General features: G+C 39.7%; 1 protein-coding gene across 4 annotated transcripts; it reads right to left on the bottom strand.

Annotated features, from left to right (window-relative positions):
• Positions 1-726: 726 nt before the first annotated feature.
• LOC148876087 (Transducin/WD40 repeat-like superfamily protein) lies at positions 727-22,979 on the bottom strand. 4 transcript variants are annotated; one of them, XM_088966036.1, is made up of 11 exons: positions 22,670-22,979; positions 22,466-22,557; positions 20,627-20,727; positions 19,953-20,053; positions 19,810-19,876; positions 19,616-19,715; positions 19,417-19,530; positions 19,195-19,332; positions 18,354-18,438; positions 17,851-17,900; positions 727-969 (listed from the first exon to the last, which is right to left on the bottom strand). In XM_088966036.1, the coding sequence occupies exons 1-11, from the start codon at positions 22,674-22,676 to the stop codon at positions 826-828; spliced, it is 999 nt and encodes a 332-aa protein (XP_088822162.1). In that variant the 5' UTR covers positions 22,677-22,979; the 3' UTR covers positions 727-825. The 4 variants fall into 4 exon arrangements, with proteins under 4 accessions (XP_088822162.1, XP_088822163.1, XP_088822164.1 ...); XM_088966037.1 differs by having other exon boundaries at positions 19,616-19,700; positions 22,670-22,905; XM_088966038.1 differs by having other exon boundaries at positions 22,641-22,899.
• Between the last annotated feature and the right edge of the window lie 155 nt (positions 22,980-23,134).

Below are 23,134 nucleotides of genomic sequence, written 5' to 3'. Positions count from 1 at the left end.
CTTTGCCGAGTTCTTGTTGAGTTGAGCCAGATATTGTTGCAATTCAAGTAGGTTATTAACAACTTTCTGAATGCAGAGAGAGACTATTTATTTATATTGAAAACCCAGAGAAGAGTTTTCTGCAAGTTATTTTTCCTTCTTTATATGTGATCAGAAAATGTTTGAACTACTTTCTTTAATGGCAGAAAAAAAAAAAAAAAAACTGATATTTATTCTTCCAATACTGGTTGTCGAATGAAAAAGGGGACGGGACGTGGGGAAATCAATTGTTCTATATTCCCTCTTGTTTGGTGGAGAATGTCTACAACCGTCGCCTCTCCTGATGTGTGGTCAGAGGTTTTCATTTTCTTTGTTAATCCAAATAGTGGTTTTAGAAAACATATATCCACTTTCATGGCTCAAATGTTCCTCAACATAAACACAACTAGAAATCCCATAAGGCTAGAGATTACTAATGAAAACAAAGAAATGAGAAAGGTGGAAGACTAGTTATAATCAGAACCTGAATTTCTTCTCTTCTTCAGTGTCGGCTTCTTGATGGAGGTGAAATAATAACCAATAATAGACAATAGAACCGGTAAGTCAGGAAAAATCAGTGTAGGTATCCATCCATTTATAGGGAGATAAAAAGTGTCAAAGCAAAAAACCTTCAATGCATAAGATCTAATATTGATACTCATGTGCCCTAAATCAGCTAGCTCATTGCACCTTGCAGCACAGTCAACAGTCAGTAAAACGGTTGAAAAGCCTATTAGAATTACTTATATCTTGCTCATAACAAATTCATACACAAGCAATCTGCCCATTGCTCTCATAAAGGTTATCCTACTTTGTTCCAACATAAGATCCCAGTTTTGACAAATCTGGAACAAAAAATGATAATTCAGAAGACCCAGTTACAAACACAAGGCTCCCTGGAGCCCATTTGATGACTGGAGGTTCGCTTTCAGCACTCATCCAACTAGCAACCTGGAAAAGTAAAACCAAGAGCCAGTATTATTTGAATTATAAATCAACCCTGCTAATAAGGCTGCAGCAGTCTAGCAAATGACACTCAACTCAACTAGTCTAGTGTTTGCTTGCAAGAATTTCTACATTTTTAACAACTTACAAGAATAAGCTCCAGTTTGAGAGTGTTTATTGTTAAAATAAGTGTTTATTCAAATAAGCACTTACCAGTGTTCAGGGAAAAAGTGGTTCTTTCAAATAGGAGGGGTAGGGTAGGTATTTCATAAAATATATGGCAGGCCAAGACAGGTGCTTATTCAAAACGGGCCTATTTCCATGAATAAGCATTTACTGGGGCTTATTTACCAAAATGCTAATAAATGCTTGCTGGTGTCCAGCCTCAAATAAGTTCTTATTCCAATAAGCGCTTAAAAATAAGCACTCCCAAACTGGGGGCTAAGAGAATTAAGGGATAAGGGAAGTGGAAATCAAGGAATAGCAGTACAACTGCACATCAATCTAAAACATTTATTTTCAGTTATGACACGTCTACATATATAACCTAACAACAAAAGGGCATACAGACAGTTTCTCTCCTTTCGTGAAATGGAATCTTTTCATTCAAGGAATGGAATCTACATGAGTTTCTTATAAGTGAGCGTGTGGGTCAGATTCACACTTAACACATTATTTGAGTGTGTGAATAATCAATACACACCTCCACTGTTCAAAGAAGCGACCATAGTTGTCAAGGCGACAAGGCACCTTGGAGGCTCGCCTCGCCCAGTTGCCAAGTAGTTTTGTGCACTATTTTATAAAATACTTTTATATTTTTAATTTTTGACATTATAATAATAAAATAGGCATTATTAAACTAGAATACTCATTTTATGTGTTTCTGCACTAATTTCTTTTTATTATTTTCTTATTTGTTAGGGTTTAATCAACACAAACATTGCTAACTGCCGCATTGAACCCATGGTTCAAGCTTCCAAGTATAAATACACCTCTGTATATCGGCAGAAATGTATCGGTACTTATAACGATACTACCCCTATTTTTTTATTTCTTTGGTTTTCAATTTTATTTTTAAATATATATATATATATATATATGTATATATTATTTTAAAAATGGGTTCCCAAAAACACCTGTGAACATGTGTATTGGTGCACCAAAGATACAATACAATACACTTGATACGGGGCATATCATATCAAAGTTTTGATCCTTGATTGAATCCTCAAAGATTTCAGAACCTGAAACAATAAGCAAGGGAAGAGCTTAAAATTTTGTCTAATCAACACATTTTCTTCTTACAGATCTTCTTCTTCCTCCACCTTTTCTTTTCTTCTTTTCCTATAACAAAAGTAGGGGTTCAGCCCCTATATTTTTTGAATTTTCTTTCCTTTGTTCCTTTTCTTCTCATAAAATGTTGATTTTCTAAACTTAAAACATGAAATTTATACTTCTCTTACGAAACCTATGGATAATTATTAAGGAAAGATGGTTATGGAACCTAGGGAACTACCCTAGGATATATGATTTTACTAAAAAGAATCCATCGCCTAGGCAACTAGGCAACAAGGCACCCCCCTGTCGCCTAGCCTCGCCTTGGCGCCTTAAAAACTATGGGTGAATCACCATGTAACATGTGGTAGATCAGACAGTGAGATCATCAAGTCTGAGGGCTCGCTACTCAAGACTAACACTTGATTGAAGACTCGGTGCTTGAGAACCAACGAGGCCTCTTCCCTTTTCAACCAATACTACAGCAAACCTATGCCTCCATTGGACCATTTGTCACTGAGAATCAATTGTATTCCATTTAAGCACTTGCAAGAAGCTTCTTCTTCTTGTGGATCCACCAATCCCTCTCTTCTACCATTGCCCTCACCATTTTTCATCCTTATTCAGGAGAGTAGTCATTGACATTGAGTTCTTTCCCTCTGCATAATTTTCTTTTGCCTTGTTTCCTTCTTTGGGTGGTTTTCATGGAAGGGGTTTTTGGGTTCAGTCAGCGGTGGCCGGAGTAGTTTCTTGCTAGGGTTTTTATGTAGGGTTTCATAGTGGTGGTGATTGTTGGAATAGTTTCGACTAGTTGGTTGTAGAGAGGTGTAAGGTTTCGTAGTAATGGTGCTAGGGTTTTTTGTGTGCTGGCTGATTAGGAGGGTTGGTACAGAGGTGTAGGCGATGATGGTGGCAAGGTTTTGCAGCCAGACGGTAGAAATCTGGAACAAGCCAGATTTGGAAAGATAACAACTAACAGGGACAACAGATCTCAACAATCAGTAGCTCCATACAAGTATTAATCCTCTATTCAAGATTGTGGTTTATAGTGAAAGCAATTTGGTTGGGCCCAGCACCCCTACAGAAAATCAGGGGGTTCAAAGTCTGAAACCAATTCTTGTGGAGGGCAGCAATAATGAGGTTCGAAGTGGTAATTCTTGGATCTTAAGGAGAGCGATAGACGTGAAGACTAACAAACTCTCGATCAACCCATGGACAAAAAACTTCGGAAGACAACGGCGCGAAGACTTTCGAACTGGAAACTCAAACAGAGGGACATGGCTTGATAGAGGTGACGGAAAGAAGCAGAGGAGCTTGGACAAGATTGACTTTAACTTTCGATGAGGTGAAGTGGTAGAGAAACTTCATTCAAAAGGCTATCAGGGACCCAAATCGACATCTCAAAGACAAATACCGATCTGAACAGGGTAGAACCCTCCTCATTCAGACCCAAGAAAATAAGTGGAGAAGGTTCATACGCTTGAGCAGTTTGGATAAAAACTATAAATGGAAAAACATTTGTTTACCTGAAGAGCCTTCTAGCAGAGGTTGGATGAGATTCAAAAGTGTATTGAACTCCCTATCCCCTCCAAAGGCAAATCCCACCCCTCCTGACCTCTCTGTAAATTCTTTCCCTCAGCTTGAGAAAAAAAGCAAAGTTGTATTGGCAGGAGGGTCTGCTTTTATTTCAGTGATCCACCAAGATAAACCCTTCGGTCTGTGGAAGCAAGCATTGGTTTGCACTAAGCATGAAGCTCTTTCTTGGAGGGAAGTGACACTAGGACTCACAGCAAACCTCCACTCTCATGAGCTAGTAAGTCTCCACCCGATCGATGCTGATAGACGGTGGGTTTTGCTCCTTCTGAGGAGCTAGTGCTAAGGTGGGTTAGCTTAAAGGAATTCCAGCTGTACGGAAAACCTGTTTCTCTGGACTCCCTAATCTTTAATGGCTGGCTCAAAATCCACGGTCTACCCTACCACCTCTGGACTGAGGAGCTCTTCACCCTGATCGGAAGCTTGTGTGGTGGCTTAGAGGAAATCGACAGGAAAACTAAAGACCTTTCAACCTTGAGTTTCGCTTGTATAAAGGTTAGAAGTCGTGGTGCTCATGCGATTCCTCAATCCATTCCTCTGTTAGAGCGCAGAGTCTAGTTCTACCTCCCAGTCGAAGTGGAGAAGACGACCGAGTCTCCTCCCCAACTTGTCGAGTCAACTCACCTCCCCCTTTCCAAAATAGGAGCTGAAGCCCCTGCAGGAACAAAAACTATTTCTGGGCTATAACAAAAACTATTTCTGGGCTATTTGGTAAGCTTGAAGGAAGGAAACTAGTAGAAAAAAGCCTTTTTGGAGAAACCTAAAGAGTTACCCAAAAGAACTCTTTCTAGGCATCTTAAAAAGAGGAGCCGAAAAAGCAAGGCGGGCCAACCCCCTCTCGAAAAGCATTTTCAAAATTCAAATTTGAGTCAGAACTTGGGCCGGCCCCCAAACAGTCCTTACTGGACCCACTACAGACGCAAGTGCTGGGCCGAATCTCCCCCAAAGCTCAGCTAACAAAGTTGGAAGATCTGCCAGACCCAAGCCCACCCAAGACCCCACCTTCTCTAACCAAACCTGACGCAGCGCGAGGCGCTCGGTAGAGATGGCTCTACGAGTACCCGAACGATCGAGTCCGCTTTGAACTCGATGAGACTCACGTAAGAGTTGGGCGTAGGGCCTCAAAAGTAAAGAGAATTGCGAAAGAAATTCTTGTTGTTATTAAAGCTTAAAACAGACGAGTATATATAGCGTGCCAAACACAATGGTAAACTTATAATTAACTAGGTAACTCAGTAGCGAACTTGTAATATAACTAGGTGACTTAGCATGTCTTCGACATCTGCCGTTCAATGTCCATCATCCGACGCCGGGTAGAGTCCTCTAGCATAGGAACTCCCTTCTAAGACGGAGCTGGCGGAGCTGGCGCCGGTTGGTTCGGGTGGTTACGAGTTGGCGCTCCATCATTCACCCCCACTTGGAAAGAACTCGACCTCGAGTCATGATCGGGATATGCAAGTGTTGCCTCGGGCAAATAACGATGTAGATCAACAACATTAAACGTTTTGGAAATACCCATGTGATCTGGCAAGTCCACTACGTAAGCGTTGTCATTGATCTTCTTAATAATCTTGTACGGGCCATACTTCCTAGGTTTTAACTTGCTATGTCTCCCAATGGGTATGCGCTCTTTCCTTAAGAACACCATGACTTTATCGCCAACTTCAAACACCTGGTACCTTCTATGCCTGTCAGCTGCAAGTTTGTACTTCTCATTGGCCCTTTGAAGTTTTTGCTGTACTTCCTCCTGTACTGACTGAATCTGACTTGCCAACTGTTCTGTTGTAGTACTAAGACCTAGTATCCTGGGTAACTTCACCAAATCCAAAGCATGGTTAGATACTTTCATATAAATAATAGAGAATGGGGATCTACCTGTAGAGCTATGAACTGCATTGTTGTAGGTAAGTTCTGCTTGAACTATGGCAAAGACCCACTGCTTTGGCCTCTCTCTACAAATACTGCGGATCAGGTTGCGAAGAGTTCGATTCACCACTTATGTCTACCCATCGGTCTGCGGATGAGCTGTACTGCTGAAATTCAATGACCAGTCAAATAGCCTCCACAAGGTCATCCAGAAGTGACTTAGGAATCTCGTATCTCTGTCTGACGTAATGGTCTTAGGCACCCCGTGTAAACGGACAATCTCCCTGAAGAATAGTTTGGTTGTTGTTGTTGTTGCATCCGCGGTCTTCTTACATGGGAGAAAATGCGCCATCTTGGAAAACCGGTCAACAACCACAAACACGGAGTCCATGTTTCGTGGAGTCTTCGGCAAGCCCAGTACAATATCCATAGACAAGTCTTCCCAAATAGCAGTAGGAACTGGTAAAGGCAAGTAAAGACCAGTATTTTGGGTTTGTCCCTTAGCTATCTAACATATATAACACCTACTCACGATAGTAGCCACATCTCTTCTTAGCTTAGGCCAGTAGTAACGCCCCTTGACAGCCTCAATCGTCTTGTCCCTCCCAAGGTGTCCTGCTAAGCCACCACCATGCAAATCCCTAATGACTTTCTCGCGAAGAGATATGCAAGGAATACACAATTGGTCTCCCTTCATAAGAAATCCATCATGTACGTAGAAATCACCCGTTGGTTGCCTGTTCATGCACTTCTCTCAAACTTGCTTGAAGTTTTCATCCTGAGCGTACAGATCTTTCAAACATTCAAAGCCCACGATTTCGATACTAAGAGTCTTGATCAAGGCCACATGTCTACTCAAAGCATCTTCCACGGTATTTTGTTGTCCGGCCTTATACATAATTTTGTATGGGAATTTATCAACAAAAGCAGACCACCTAGCATGCAGATCACTCCTCAACTATTTTTGCTTACTTAAATACTTAAGAGGTTGATGGTCGGTGTAAAAGACAAACTCTTTAGCAATCAGATAATGTTCCCATGTCTTCAATGTCCTCACAACAGCATAAAACTCTTTATCATAAGTAGACCACTTCTTCTTGGCTTCCCATAGCTTCTCACTTAGAAAGCAACTGGCCTCTTCTCTTCTGATAACACAACCCCTATGCCCACTCCACTAGCATCACACTCAACCTCAAATAATTTGTCAAAGCTTGGCAGAGCTAAGACGGGATTGGTGCATAACTTCTCTTTTATTAGAAAAAAACTTTGCACCTGTTCCTCTCCCCATTGGAACTTACCTTTCTTCAAGCACTTAGTGATAGGAGCTACAATACTACTAAAGTGTTTGATAAACCGCCTATAGAAAGTTGCTAACCCATGAAAATGCCTTACGTCGGTGACATTCGTTGGGGTTGGCCACTCACTAATGGCTCGCACTTTCCCCTCATCCACTTAATTCCATCCTTACAACGAAACCCAAGAACAATAAACTATCGCTCATAAAAGTACATTTCTTTAAATTAGCATATAGTTTATTTTCTCTTAACGCACTCAATACCCCTCGGATATGTCCTATGTGCTCATCAACAGATTTACTATAAATCAAGATATCATCAAAATATACCACAACAAACTTACCAATGAAATGACGTAATACCTAATTCATCAGTCTCATGAAGGTGCTTGGTGCGTTAGTTAGTCCAAAAGGCATGACTAACCACTCAAACAATCCATCTCTTGTCTTGAAATCAGTCTTCCATTCGTCTCCGGGACGGATTCTGATCTGATGATAACCACTCCTGAGATCGATCTTGGAAAAGACCACAGCCCCATCAAGTTGATCAAGCAAGTCATCCAGCCTGGGAATGGGAAACTTGTAGCCAATAGTGATTTTGTTGATTGCTCTGCTGTCAACACACATCCTCCAACTCCCATCTTTCTTCGGTGTCAATAATGCCGGCACCACACAAGGGCTCATGCTAACTTGGATGTGTCCCTTTTTCAACAGCTCTTCTACCTTCTCCCATAAGATCTCATTCTCTTTAGGACTCATTCTATAGTGTGGCAGAATAGGTAGGCTAGCACCAGGAACAAAATCAATATGGTGCTGAATGTCTCGCATGGGCGGAAGCTCATTAAGTAAATCATCAGGAACTACATCACGAAACTCGTCGAGCAATCCATGCACTTCCACTGGAATTTTGTTCTCCCCTAGTGGTTCACTCACACTTTCTCCTTTTATAACCAGTAAGTGAATCTCGGGGGTATCTTTACACTCCCTTACGAACTTAGAGTGGCAATGTGTTATGGTAAGAAAATTCCTCTCCTCCACCTTTGAAGCCTTGGTTTGGTTCCTTTCCGCCCTAGGCAACAATGTATAGTGCACACCCTCTTTCTCGAGCTAGTATGTGTTCTTCCTCCCCAAGTGTTTAGCATCTGCATCAAACTGCCAAGGCCTACCAAGCAAAATATGGCAAGCATCCATGTCCACAATATCGCAATAAACCTCATCAGTGTACTTACCAATAGAGAATGGAACCCTACAGCGTTCCTCCACACGGACGCCCCCAACTTCTCTGATCCAACCAATCGTTTAAGGGTTCGGGTGTTTCTCATAAATTAGTTGCAACTTCCTCACCACATCTCTGCCAAAAATATTCTCCTGACTGCCACTATCAATAATTAATTCAAATAACTAGCCTTGTATCGTACACCTAGTGCGAAACAGCCGGTGTCATTGTGTCATCTTTACTTTTTTGAGATAGCATGAGCTTCCTCACAACACACGTGTACTCTTCATGCTCATAAGTACCTCCTTCGTCCTCTCCATCGGGAGCACAATATACTTCATCATCGCAAACTTCTTCCTCATCCCTTTCTACTATGCTAATTGCCTTTTTCCTAGGACAGTCACTAGACCTATGCCAACTTCATTGCACTTGAAACACTTAAAAGGAGCAAGTTTTGCATAGGGATTAATGTTAGGAGGGTTTGAAGTGTTACCTCGAGTATTTCCTCCCATTGCGGCCTTATTGGCGTTAGCTACATTAGGCGGGTGGGAGGGTTGTACCCTTGAGTTGGCTTGCCCTTATCAATTGCTGCTGACCTATTGTCGTTCCCGCTATACCGTCGATAATTATCAGCTCGAGTCCTCTCTTGAAACATCAACTCAGCCTTCAAAACTAAGTTCCTTGCTTCCTACACACTCAGAACCATCTGGACTCCAATCTTGTCTCGAATAGCAGGCTTCAAACCACTCAAATAACGGGCTGCTTTTGATTGTCACTTTCTGACAATTGATTCCTCTCAGCCAATCTCAGAAATTCTGGGGTGTACTCGTTCACACTCGTCGTTCCCTGCGCACATCTTTGATACGATTCAAACATATATCGCTCATAACCAGGAGGCAAAAATCTTCCTCTTATTAATTGTTTCATACGTCTCCATGTTCGAACTGGACCTCTTCCTTCTCTGATCCGAGTCTCCCTCATTCATTCCCACCAGACACAATGCTCCTCCCTTCGGTCGAAAAGCTACTAGTTTCACCCTTCTCTCTTCCGGGATCTCCATGTAGTCAAAGAAACGGTCGACCTCGGTGATCCAATCCAAAAGACCCTCTATATCCAGATCTCCACTAAAAGTAGGGATATCCACCTTTAGTTTAAACTCATCATCATTCTGACGGCAATTAAAATTGCCATGATTTCGCCAATTCCTTCCAATCCTGCCGTCATCGGGAATAACTGGAGCAACGCCGAACTCTAGCTCGATGTCGCTATCATCATTAATAATAGGGTTCCTTGGTAATTGAGGCATAGGATCAATGATTGGCCTACCGTGGTCGTCTCCTCTGACTTGATGCAATGCGCTATCCCTATTCCTTGGAACATCCTCCCGCAACAAAGTCCGTAGCTGTCCAGCGATCTCTGCCAACTATTGCTCAATGTTACGAGTGGTTGTTCAATGTTCTTCGATTGCTCTCCAAACAGCTTGTAACCCCTGATCTCCGTCACGGGGTTGGTTGCGACTGCTACTGTCTTGGTTGGCCATCTCACTGGGCCAACTCCCGCTCTGATACCACTTGACGCAGCGTGAGGCGCTCGGTAGAGATGGCTCTACGAGTACCCGGACGATCGAGTCAGCTTCAGACTCGATAAGACTCACGTAAGAGATGGGCGTAGAGCCTCAACAGTAAAGAGAATTGCGAAAGAAATTCTTGTTGTTATTAAAGCTTAAAACAGACGAGTATATATAGCATGTCAAACACAATGGTAAACTTAGTAACTAGGTAACTTAGTAGCGAACTCGTAATATAACTAGGTGACTCAGCATGTCTTCGACATCCGCCGTTCGATGTCCATCATCCGACGCCGGGTAGAGTCCTCTAGCATAGGAACTCCCTTCTAAGACGGAGCTGGCGGAGCTGGCGCCGGTTGGTTTGGGTGGTTACGAGTTGGCGCTCCATCAAAACCGATGCCTGAAACTCCCCCAAGTTCAGGAAAACACAACAGGGCGGTTTTCAGGCCTCCGTCATCTCCAGAAGAGCCAAGATCATCCTCTCTTCAAGGCAGACGAATCTGAATCAGAAGGAGAGACAAGTCCCTACGAAACAGAGGTTGAACTAGACCCCAGTGAGGTGGTGTTCTCAAGAGCTAAAGATCTGTTCTCTGGAAAGGAAGCATGGGGCAGTGTGGAAATATTTGAGCAGACACTCCTTGTACACCCTGAGTACGGAATAGATTGTGAACCAGCAAGTCTAGAGAGAGATGGAAGATGAGAATCTAGCCTTCAAAACAGAGTGTCCCTTACTCCCTCCTATACTTATCACGTCTTTCATTCTTTGCCTGCTCCAAATCCTGGTTCTCACCTCACTTCTTCCCTTTGTCTTTCAGGTTTGAACGGAGACCTCTCCCAACCGTGCATTAACCCAAGTATCCACAAAGAGTCAGAAGAAAGGCAGCTCAGTTCCAATAGACACAGAAGGGACAATAATCTGGGAAGAGAAGTTGCTGAAATAGCCAGGAAATTGGGGATAAGCAAAGAAAAGGGACCTACCCTCAATCAGGATTCAAAAAAGGGAGAAGAAGCAGTCCAGAAGGCTGAATTTGTGACCATTGGCAAGAGGATCTCAAAAAGGGAGCTAAGGAGACTTCAATGGGGAATGTCAGATTGAAAAACAACAAGGTCTAGGGCGGTCAAGGGAAAATCAGCAAGAAGAGCTCAATGAAATTATTAAGTTGGAATGTTAGAGGGTTGGGAGGCCAACTAAAAAGAAGTCTGGTAAAGGAAACTCTGAGAAGAGAAAAAACAGATATAGTATCCTTCAAGAAACAATAAAAAAGAAGTCAATAGGAAGCTGCTGAGAGCAATTTGGGGAATTCGTGGCAAGAAATGGGTTTTTCTTCCTGCTTTAGGTGCCTTGGGGGGAATTATCCTAGCTTGGAGTGAAGAGGAGGTTTCAGGTACTGAAATAGACAGAGGAGAGCACTCAATCTCTGTCCTTTTCACTAATAAATCTGATGGTTTTAGTTGGATTTTGACTGGAGTATATGGACCTAATGCACCTTCAGACAAACAAAGTTTTGGGGAAGAATTGGATGCTCTTCATGAGTTTGACGAAATCCCTTGGGTTCTAGGAGGTGATTTTTAACGTAACAAGGTTTCCTCAAGAAAATTCCAACAGAAGATAAACAACCAGAAGCATGAGAGAATTCTCCAGTTTTATCTTGAGGCATAACCTTTGCAACCTTCCTCTCCATAATGGTCAGTTCACTTGGTCAAACCTTCAAGAGAATCCAATAAGCTGCAGATTAGATAGGTTTTCTGGTTTCCGCAGACTGGGCAGAAAAATTTACAAATCTCCTCCAAGAAATTAGACCTCGCTGCCCTTCAGACCAACCTCTAGTTTTGAGAACAGACCTGGTTTTGAAAGGAAAACATCCATTCAGACTGGAGAAGATGAGGACCCATCACAAAGATTTCCTGAAAAATGTAGCTTTATGGTGGAAGGAATGCAAAGTTGAAGGCTGGGCAGGGTACAGATTGTTGCAAAAGCTGAAATTCCTGAAAAGAAAACTTAAGTCCTGGGGGAGAGAAGAGTTCAAATCATTCACAGAAGAAAAAAATGCCATCCTTATGGAGCTGGAAGAGTTAGACAAAAAAGAGCAGTTAGGAGATCTGGACGGAGAAGGAAGAAGCAGGAGAGTTACTCTAAGGAGTTTGTGGGAAAAGGTAATCCGAAAAGAAGAAATCTTTTAGAGGCAAAGGTCAAGGGTCAGATGGTTAAAGGAAGGAGACAACAATACAAAATTCTTCCACAGCTATGCATCAGGTAGACGCAGAAAGAATCTCATCTCAAAAATTAAGGTGGACCAGAGGGAAGTGGAAGAAGTAGAAGATATCACCAATACTTTTTTAAACCATTTCAAATCTCTTTACTCCAAGGAAAGGGCCAGGAGTTTTAATTCTAGAAACTGGGAAGGACCAACTCTAGCAGAAGACAAGAGAATTTGGCTTGAAAGGGAATTCCAAGAGCAAGAAATAAGAGAAGCAGTCTTTGATATGGACGGAGATAGAGCACCTGGTCCTAATAGTTTTCCGGTCTTCTTCTTCCAGATCTGTTGGGAAGTAGTAAGAGAGGATATTCTAGAGGTCTTTAAAGAATTCCACTCCACGGGGGTGGTCAATGAAGGAGTTAATTCCACTTTTATATGTCTCATTCCAAATAAAAATGGTATCTTGGAAGTAAAAGACTACAGGCCAATAAGTCTTGTAGGGAGTGTGTACAAAATAATGGAAAAGGTGTTGGCAAAAAGACTCAGGGAAGTTCTAAAAGAGTTGGTTTCTCAAAATCAGTTTGCTTTTGTGAGAGGAAGACAAATAGTAGACAGCATCCTAATTGCAAATGATGTTGTAGAAGACAGAAGGAAAAGTGGAAGGATAGGCCTTCTAGTGAAACTAGACATTGAAAAAACTTGTGGTAAAGTCGATTGGGATTGCCTGCTTCAGATCCTAATTTGAAGGGTTTCGGTACAAAATGGCTGCAATGGATGAAAGGCTGTATTAGTTCTACCTGGTTCTCGACCATGATCAATAGAGAGCCCAAAGGTTATTTTAAAGCTAGCAGGGGTCTATGGCAGGGATGCCCCCTCTCCCTATTCCTCTTTACAATGGTAATCGATGTTTTTAGCCAGCTTTTGGAGAAAGCTAAAAACCTTAATTTGATCAAAGGTTTTGAGGTAGGAAGAGATGCCATAAATGTCTCCCACCTCCTCTTTGCCGATGATGTCATCTTATTCCTGGAAGCCAATTCGAAGAACATCTCAAATGTGAAAAGAGTGCTTCAGTGTTTTGAATTAGTATCGGGGCTGAAGGTAAATTACACAAAGAGTAGCCTAGCAGCAATAAACCAGATCGTAGAGTCCTTGATGGAGAATTTCAAGGAAATTCTGAATTGTCGAGTGGAAAAGTGTGAAAAGAAGTTAGCTACTTGGAAAAGCCACTAGGAGGGAATCCCCCTTTCCTATTTGGGCATGCCACTAGGAGGGAATCCAAAAAACTCAAGCTTTTGGGAGCCTGTGGTGGAAAGTGTGAAAAGAAGTTAGCTACTTGGAAAAGCCACTACCTATCAAAAGGGGGTAGAATTACACTAATTAAGGCCTCCCTTGCAAACATGCCTGTCTATTTCCTATCAGTATTTCCGATCCCTGCAAGAGTCAGATCACAGATTGAAAAAATCCCAAGAGATTTCCTTTGGGAAGGCGGAGGTGTAAAAAAAGGGCACCTAGTAAATTGGAATCAGGTCTGTAAACCAAAAGGGGCTGGAGGATTAGGACTCGGGCATCTAAAAGAGAAAAACATTGCCCTTCTTGGAAAATGGCTGTGGAGATTCCTCACGGAATCAAATTCTCTATGGGCAACTATCATCACCAGCAAGTACGGGTTAAATGTAAACGGTTGGGATTGCAATCTCCGCTCAAACCGATCAGCTTTCTCAAATCTCTGGAAAGGTATTTCTGCTATCCACTACCTCTTTATTTCTTTCATCAGATACAAGGTGGGTAACAGTACTAGAATAAAATTCTGGACGGATTTGTAGTAGAGCAACTCCACATTAGCAGATTTGTATCCCAGGCTCTATAACCTTACTCTAAATAAGGGTGCAACCATCTCCCAGTGCCTTCCCCTTTCTAGCAATGGAAGAAACCTAAACTTGAATCTCAGAAGACCCTTTAGGGATCCGGAGATCAGTGAGCTAACTGAACTCCTCCTTTCTCTCAGTGAAGCCTACATCTCCCCAAATTCCTAAGACTCCCGAGTCTGGAAACCCCATCCTGGAGGTGAGTTCTCGTCCAAGTCTTTCTTCGAAGCTCTGGTTGCAGGTACCCGAGACAGTGACTTCCCTTATAAGAAGATCTGGTGCAAGTTTATACCCTCAGGAGTGAGTTTCTTTGTTTGGGAGGCTTCCCTGCAGTGAGTGAACACTTCTGAGTTACTGCAGAAGAAAAATCTTGGAAGCTTTATATCACCCCTCACGTCTGTACCCTTTGCCTACGTGAAGGAGAGACAACAGACCATCTCTTCATACATTGCCAGGTAGCAAGCAGCATATGGAACTTCTTTCTTCATTTAGTTGGCTTCAGTTGGGTGGCTCCTAATCATCTTCAGGACCTGATTTCTCAGTGGCAAGGAAGAGGTTTGAGCAAGAGAGGTAAGACCTATTGGCTGATAATTCTGCATGCTGTTCTTTGAGGAATTTGTGAAGAAAGAAACAATCGGCTGTTTGAAAATAGGTCAAAATCTAAGGGTGAGCTGATCAACCACATCACTCACAACTGCAACTTGTGGGCCTCTAGTTCAGAGGAGTTCACAGGAGTTATTTTCAATGATCTCAGAAGAAACATATACAACTTCCTGGTTTCCTCCCCTCCTACCTACCCCCCTCCAGAGCTCCCTCAGTTAGAAGGGTAGGACTCTGGACTCTTAGCTTTGATGGAAATGTTTATGGTAATCCTGGAGCCGCCGGCATAGGAGGAATTCTAAGAGACGAGAATGGCCACACCTGCTGGGTTTATAGTGGTCTGATTGGGATAGCCGACTCCACAAAGGCAGAAGTGTTAGCAGCTCAAGCAGGGATTCGCTTAGTCAGCAAACTGGGCATTCAAAGCTTCTCAATTGAAGGTGACTCAGCCAATACTATAAGATGGTTGGAACAACAAGAAGCCGAACCTTGGAGACTTAGTCACTTCCTATCAGAGGCAAGGGACATCCTGGCTCATATGAATGTTTCTCTATCCTGGATGCCAAGGGAGCTAAATGCAATTGCAGATGGTCTAGCAAAATTAGGAGTTATTCTAGAGTCATTGTACTGTGATTCCTGTCCTCCTGTGTAGTTCTCAGGGGTCCAGTCCCTCCTTTGTACTTGTACACCCTCTTGTGTACCTATCCTTTCATTAATAAAATTAGTTAACTTTTTTCAAAAAGAAAAGTATTAATCCTCTTATTTCTTCTTTTATTTTTTGACACTCTTCTTTTCCTTTCCCGATTTCTTATTGTGTGCTTTCTCTCTGTCCTCCAAAATCTCCCCTTCTTTCTCCCTCAATACTGAATTTTCAAAAACTCCCCATCTTATTTGTCCTCTCTCTTGGGTGACAGGAGTGGCTTGGCCCACAAGCTTATCCTTAGGTACGACAGCCAATGCCAGTCTCCCCCAAAACTCTCTTTTTAGAGCCTTCTCCAAGCTCCTCTCTTGCTCTCATGTTCTATTACATTCTTACCAAGAACTCTCAATCTCTCCTTAATTTCCCCCTCTTTACCACTGCCCAAAAAATAGAAAACAGAGAGGACATAAGATATCATTGCATTAGCTCTTTCACTGAACTAACAGCTTTCTTCACCTCACCTTCACTCTACTGCTGCTGTTGTTTGCATTATTTTAGCGTTTTGACTTTTTTAGGGAAGGACAACCAACAAGGAGATGGACAATCAAAGAAGAAACCCAGATAAACAACGTCACATCTGCGCAATCGGGTTATGTATAAGATACATATATGATACATAATTTGCACCCAACCATTAGACTCATGTTTTTCCAACCTTTGTGCATAACATGTACTTGCATCGTCTTCGTACTTTCATGAACTCAAACTCCAAAATCAGCATTTTTTTTCCGTATGGAATTGTAGAGGAGGGATGGAGGAGGGAGAGAGGGAGAGAGAAGGGCTATTTATGTTCTTAGTGTGGCTAATTAAAGTTCTTTTTTTATTTGTTTTTGAAAGAGAAAAAGGTTTGTTAGCTGTTTCTCTCTACAAAGTTTCAGCTTTGATTTTCTTTTTTCCTTAAATTTCAATCATGGTCACCTCTATCAATTTCTTATTTTTATACATCCTTTTTGTCAATATCTCATTTCCTTTACCTTCTAGAAATTTAACTCATCAATTCATATCATTAACTTTGTGCACTATTGAGTTCTGAATTTCCACTCTTTCTTTGCTTCCCTTTTTGCTATATGATAGGACTTGCTCCTACTAAAATATTCTCTTTAGGATTTTTAAAGTTTTGTCCAGTTTTTATAATGTTTTATCTGAACTTTCCCTTTTAAGCTACACATTTTTCACGTAGCTGTTTCACCATTATCTCCTATTTGTTATATAAATAGTGTTTCAGAGGAATTTTCTTTTGGATGTATCATGGTTTATTTGATTCTGCACATTTATGAAGGTGGGATAGGGGGCATGTGGATTGTAGGGGTGGGGTGGTGACAGATAGAGGGAGAGAGGGTTGGGTGACAAAAGAGGGAAGGGCCTGGAGGAGAGGAGAGAAAGAGAAGGGAGGGGAAGTGACAGGCATTGGAGGATTTAATTTTTTGTTTACCTTATTATTTTTATTGTACATGAATCTTTATAGAAATTCCTATCTTATTGTCTTCATATAGTATTCTTTCTTTGTCACTGCTCCTTGTTTTTTCTAGGATTGTTGATTGTTTCTCACTTCATTGTGCATGTATATTTTATAAAACTACTGACTTATCTTGAAGTTTATTTCATATTTTATGATTTGGTTTTTAATTTTAGTTGTTCTGTGTTTTGTCTGTTAGGTGTTTTTCAATACTTTTTCTTAATCATATGTTATTATCTGTTAATGTTCTTCATTTTAGAAAGGTGGCATTTTTCATGTTGATCTAATATTTTGTCTGCCAGCGTTGTAAGAAATGATACAAATATGCAGGTCAAGTTGGTAGCATCCTTTTTTCCTTTACAGTTCATACACCTATCCAAGAGGATGCAGGTCAAAATGGTAAAAGATACAAGGACCAGGCCATTTAAAAAATCTTTACAAATCCAGGCCCTGGGGTTCATTTGAGTGGTCGACCATATTTGCATACATATTTAATTTTAGTAATCTTTCTACAGTTCATTCTTTCCTCTCTTGAGCCATCTCCAAATATAAAGCCCTTTTGGTCATGATGCTGATAAAAAATCTTTACAAACAGCCATTTAAAAATGGTTTGAAACCTATACTAGATGATCAATTTCAATGATTCTTCCGTTGGGCTTTTTCAAAAAAAAAAAAAAAAAAAGTTTTGAAACCTACGTATGGTAACTTTTTGGATTAACAAGCTGAATGCATTAACATATTAAATGCACTCGACATGTTTATTTATTTATTTTCTCTTCTTTGCCCATGCTCATTTCCGCTAGTGGCAGGTACTAATGTGACAACAAAACCAAAAAAGTAAAATTAGGTGCTTGGTCATTGAAGGGGACTCAGAGGTGGTGATTAGGTGGCTGAAGGAAGACAGCAATGGCTTGTGGAGCTACAGAAATGAAAAGAAAAAAATTCAAATGGCTAAGTAGAGATATTGAGGTGAAGTACAGTTGGGTGAAGAGAAGTGCTAACTCAATGGCTGATGGGTTAGCCAAGCAAGGGGTGCTTAAGGATTCTTTGTTTTGGGCTAATTTTTAGCTTTCTTTCTTGTTCTCTGTTGTGGGGGAGTTAAGACATTTTACCTCCCCTTTCTTGTACTTAAAGTTCCACAATTTGTACAATCTAATAAAACATCTTGTTATTGATCAAAAAAAAAAAACCAAAAAAGTAAGAGAAAACAAAAGCAGATATGCAGTAGAATCAAATAGAAAAGTTTTTGCATCATACTTCTTTTCCAGTTCTGACATTCCAGGCATAGACAGAACCATCCCCTGAACCTGAAAAGGAGGAAAAGCAGATCAACAAAGCTTACAAGATCATTCCAATTTATGAGCATTGTCTGAATAATCTTTTGTTTTCTTTTACTTGGATTTTTTCTTCCGTTTTTTTTTTTTTTTTTTGGGGGGGGGGGAATATGCAAGTTGAATAAAGGGGCTTATCAAATCAAATATTAGCATGGACTAAATCCAGGATAATGCTTCAAAAGTGACTTCATATGCTAAAGAACATCCTGATTGGTACCAATAGTCATTTTCATGTTGTTTTATTTTTCTTGGGACCAATAAAAATATTTTTCTGGCATAAAAGAGAGCCTATAGACTGGATCCATGCACTCATTAAATTAGGTTTATTTTCTCCCTAGGTGATGTTGCCAGTGGGCTCACTGGAAAAGAGAAAAGATTTCCTCAGGAAAAAAAAACAGAAAGAAATGATAGAGGACTTTGCATTACCTGATATAATAAACATTCCCTCAGGGCTGAAAGATGCCTCCAAGGTGGAGCCACTTGAAACTGGCATAACATTATGTGTGGATAGCTACAGTAGCAGAAGCTTAAAGTAAGCATATAAGAGATTCAACTACCAGCAGAAAAAAGGCTAAATCTAAGCAGAAGTAACATATTGCCTAGGGTATACACCCTTAGGCAGGTATTGTCAAATTTAGTGTGAATAAAAGCTTCAATATTAAGCTTCCATTCCTAACAAGCTGGTCATAATTTTGGCTCACTCAGTCAAATCAGATCAGCTGCTAGGTCTCAGTATCATAACAAACTGGAATAGGGATGAAACAGGTCAGATTAGATTTGGATATTGGTAAATCCAGATCTTATCAGATAAGAAATTTAGATATCTGAATCTGATCTGATCCAAATCTCAGTAAACTTAACATGTACATAAACCCTAATATAAGCCTACAAATTTAAACAAAAAACATGCAAACAATAACTATATAATATTAGTCTAACCTAATGTCTTCATCCACATGAATCAATTTCACCTTAACCAACATTATCATTGATCTGAAATAACAGACCCTTTAGATTGGGGAGGTTTGAGTTCTTTTCTCTTACAACAGCAATGAAATAGACATCCACTAAGCATAAGAATTTAGTTTATTATATAAAATATGGCATGATGTAGTTGTCAACTAAGTTAGATCAGGTTGCAGGAGATCTCAATGCAAGCCAAACCCAGACAATGATGTAGTTTGTCAACTAAGTAGAGACTGATGTCAAAGAAATTGCACAAACGGTATTGTTTTCTGAAATGTTGCAACTTGGGAGCAGGACTCACCAGTGTACCACGGAATGCATCCAGTACATGAACATGCCCCTCCATTGTGGTCAAAAGCATAAGTCTCCCATCATTACTGAATTTTACTACATTGGCATCAGATGTATCTCCCCCAACAGAAAAGATGTCAAAAGGGCCCTGAGGACAACAGGAGTGCTCAAATAAGTACAAATAAAAATTGTTGAGTTCAGAAAAAAAAGAAGCAACTATGCAGCTACTAACCTTTTCATATTTGCGAGCATCAAACAATCTTATATAACCTCCAAAGGCAATTGCAAATATTAATCCTTGCTCATCATAAGAAATTGCAGGTCTTCCTTGTACACGTAAAAGGCCCTATGGTACAGTAAATGGAATCATAAATCAACTCAAAAAAGTAGCAAATCTCCATATTGGATGCAAATTTGCCAAGGCCACAAACCTGACACTTCTCAATTCGTTGATCCCAAAGTAAAACAGTCCGATCAAGAGAGCCAGAAATAAAGCATTCTTTTCTAGAGCTGAAGCTGAGTGATACAACCCTAATTAAAGAAGACATCAGAAGAATAATCACCAGTGTATTATACTGGGCAAAAGCACCAAGTTAAAGATAACTGTTATCAAGCGAAGCAATACCTGTCATGGTGTCCTTTAAAGTACCGCAAATACTTGTTGTCATGCAATGAAAGAAGCCGCAGTGATTCTGAATAAGTTGGTTAAATAAATGAGTTTTCTAAGAAAAAATTTGTTGGGCAAAAACTACATGTAAATTAACTTACCATCCCAACCATTTTTTGAAGAATATATAACTGTTGTTTGATGACAAGTGAAGCAAACAAGATCAACACCATACTTTTTGCTATTAATGGTCTTCAAGCATCTGGGAGGATGGAATGGTTCTTATCATCAAGAACAGTAAAGGAAAAGAAAGCACTGGAAAATTTGCATATAAAGAATGCAACCACCACCAAATTTCGATAAGGATGGAAATGCAAAAAAAAACAAGGATAGTGTAAGTAGAAACTGAGACCTCCAGTTTAGGTTTCTAAGAAATTTCTAAGTAACCGAGTTGGGAGGTCAACCAATGAAGGTAGCTTTTTTTCCTGATTTTACCAGTTCAACTGAATTGGGAGGTCAACAAATGAGACTGGCCTGAGGGTGAGGATCTGTTGCAATGTAAATTCTTCAAATTGGAAACTTGACTAGCACCCCCTAAGCCCCTTTACTAACACGTAGATTACAAACGCTAGTATGAAGGAATCAACTAAGTCATTATGAGCAACTTTACACCTACAAGAGAACATTAAAATGTGTCTTTCTTTAGTAAATCTCTCCAAAGAGCTTCACTTTTGTATGTCTTCCTAAATAATTGAAATAACAAAAGCCCTAAACAGCATACAACAGAGAGTTGACAAGCATATCCTAAATGAAAGTCAAAATGAAAGAGGAATACGTTCCACTGGGTACATCATAGAGGCGAATTGATTCATCATCACTAGCTGTTACCAGATAACTTGATGTCTTGTGAAAATCCATTGAACTGATTCTACCATTCTGCAAAAAGTAGTTATCATGTTAATATAAGATTATAGTTAAACAATAGGCAAGAAAAATGAAGCATATTCTGATGACTGATGATGAACTGATGTACCACGAAACAGGAAAACCAAAACTTCAGGATATTCTTAGGAACAAAGCTAGTAACATTGTAAAAACCAAAACCAAACAGGCTCCAAATTATAATATATATAGCTCAAGCTTCTTGAGTTCAGCTCAGAAGTAAAACACCTATAGACAGGTCAGAACTCAGAAGCGCAAAAAAAGTGCTACTTGCAGGTTGACCTATCAATTCTATTATTATGAATAGAATCAAGATCCATAGGAAAACCATAAACTCCAGCTGGAAAACTAAACAAACATGAGATGCAAAGGACATTTAAGAGCAAAAGGTAAACAGTAACAAATTGCCCATTCAGATGATTTCAATAAGCATATAGAGCACAACAACAAACTATAGGTATGTTCCCTATTTTTAATATATTTACTTCTTTTAGTAAAATCTTTCCTTGGTAATGCTTAAGAAGCAAGTTAGGAAACACTGATAATTGTAGTTTTTAAAAGGGTCTCTCCTACGTAACCCAAACATTTCTTATTCTAGTAAGGGTTTAACATAAATTCCAATAACAAAAATAAAATAAAGAAAAGACAAGGTACAAAACTAGGTCATAATCAAATTGATTTGAACCATTTGAACTGGATAATTAGTAAGGTTCATGAAACAAATCATAAGATACACATAATAATTATAAATTGTAACATAACAGCATCATGTCCTAAGTAATATACCCCTCTTATTATTTCTAAAAGTGGTAAAAGAAAATAGTTTCCTTCCTTTTCTCACTTTTGTATGTATGTTTTGTTTCTATGGATAATTGCATTATTATCTATTCCAGATATGGTGGAAAATTTTCATCCTCGGATTGATGGGCTAAAGCTGACACTATAATTTCAAGGTAGTAGTGCCCTTCCTCATTGGTTTGCCCTAGACCAGTTGTTGATAAGTCAATTCAACAAAATTTTCAGAGTAAAATGAAAAGAAGAAGAAGAAAAGTTGAACATAATCTAGAATTAATAAAACAAGCTTTTCATCATGTGGTTTCCTTTTGAAATATCATGGTATTAAAATATATTTGGTTACAATCAACCAATTTAGAAGTGTCCACTCACAAAGCCTACTTGCACATGTAAGTTATGTACACAGGTTGTGTAATTTAACAATTCAACTACCACAACCATCATATGGTTTAGAGACGAATACAAATGCAGTATTGTATTTGGATAGTTTACATGATAACAAAAAGGATAAGTAGTTTTTTTTTCTTTTTTGAGCCAATAACTAGATTCACAAATTAATAAACCAAGTTGATGAATAACTTTCTTTTGGTAAAACCAAGTTGATGAATAACTAAACATTAGTAAATTCACCACCCAAATGATAAAACACTGAGCCGAGTCCACTCAATTGATCCACAATTTAAGCCAGAAATCGTGATTTACGAGCCAACACTAACAAGCCGAATTATGATTATTTAAATGCAACCATATATGCACCCAGGGGAGTTGAAGGGTAATAACAATTAGGGTTAAGGTTCAAAAGTAAGGAAGAATTAAGGGCAATTGGTAATTAGAAACTCCCTCTCTGGAAAACTAGCACTTACAAAACATAAGAAAATCACTGAACATAAATATAAATCTACCGATCAAACCTATCGAGAGAACTGAAGATACTCACATAGTCCTTGAAGACCATACCAACTTCCATGCTTTGGATGATTTCTTCTGTGAGCTCCATCGATACCTTATCTTCTCTTTCGATTTGTCCCCCTGCAAACAAGGAATATAATACAAACCCCTCAGTCCACAAACATCGAATCACAAATTTAAGAGTTCTAAATTGTGCACCATACCTTAGTGGGCACCGCGTAGTTTTCCTTACCTAGCATCGTGTATCTAAACTATGCGGCCTCAACTCTGAAGCTTTTTAGTTCTCCAATGGAGGGAAGAGGTACAGATAGGCAAAGCCAACCCACCTGGTTTTCAAATTGCCAAGGTTTTAAATCGAGAGCAAGGGGCTATTAAATTGCTACCATACGCACTGAGAGCTGAGCGCAATGTTTTTGACCATTCGCACATATTCTTGCTAACTCTGCAGAATTTGATAGATCCGATTTCATTTCTCAAAAAAAAATAATAATAAATTATTAAAGAAAAACATAGAAAAACAAAAAGTACAAATAATTTTACGTGATAAATTTTGTGATGACGATGATAATATATAATATGTTTTCTATATTCTTATATTTATAAAAATTTTCATATTTGTCACATAAGTTCATTAATAAAGAGATATATTCAAATGTTTTTTACATAATTTATATATTTTTGTATATTTTTATATTTT

This window comes from Nelumbo lutea, chromosome 1 (genome assembly GCF_056320005.1).
Source record: "Nelumbo lutea isolate HS-2025 chromosome 1, American lotus-T2T, whole genome shotgun sequence".
Taxonomy (NCBI): Eukaryota; Viridiplantae; Streptophyta; class Magnoliopsida; order Proteales; family Nelumbonaceae; genus Nelumbo; species Nelumbo lutea.
This window is presented reverse-complemented; position numbering and strand designations above follow the sequence as displayed.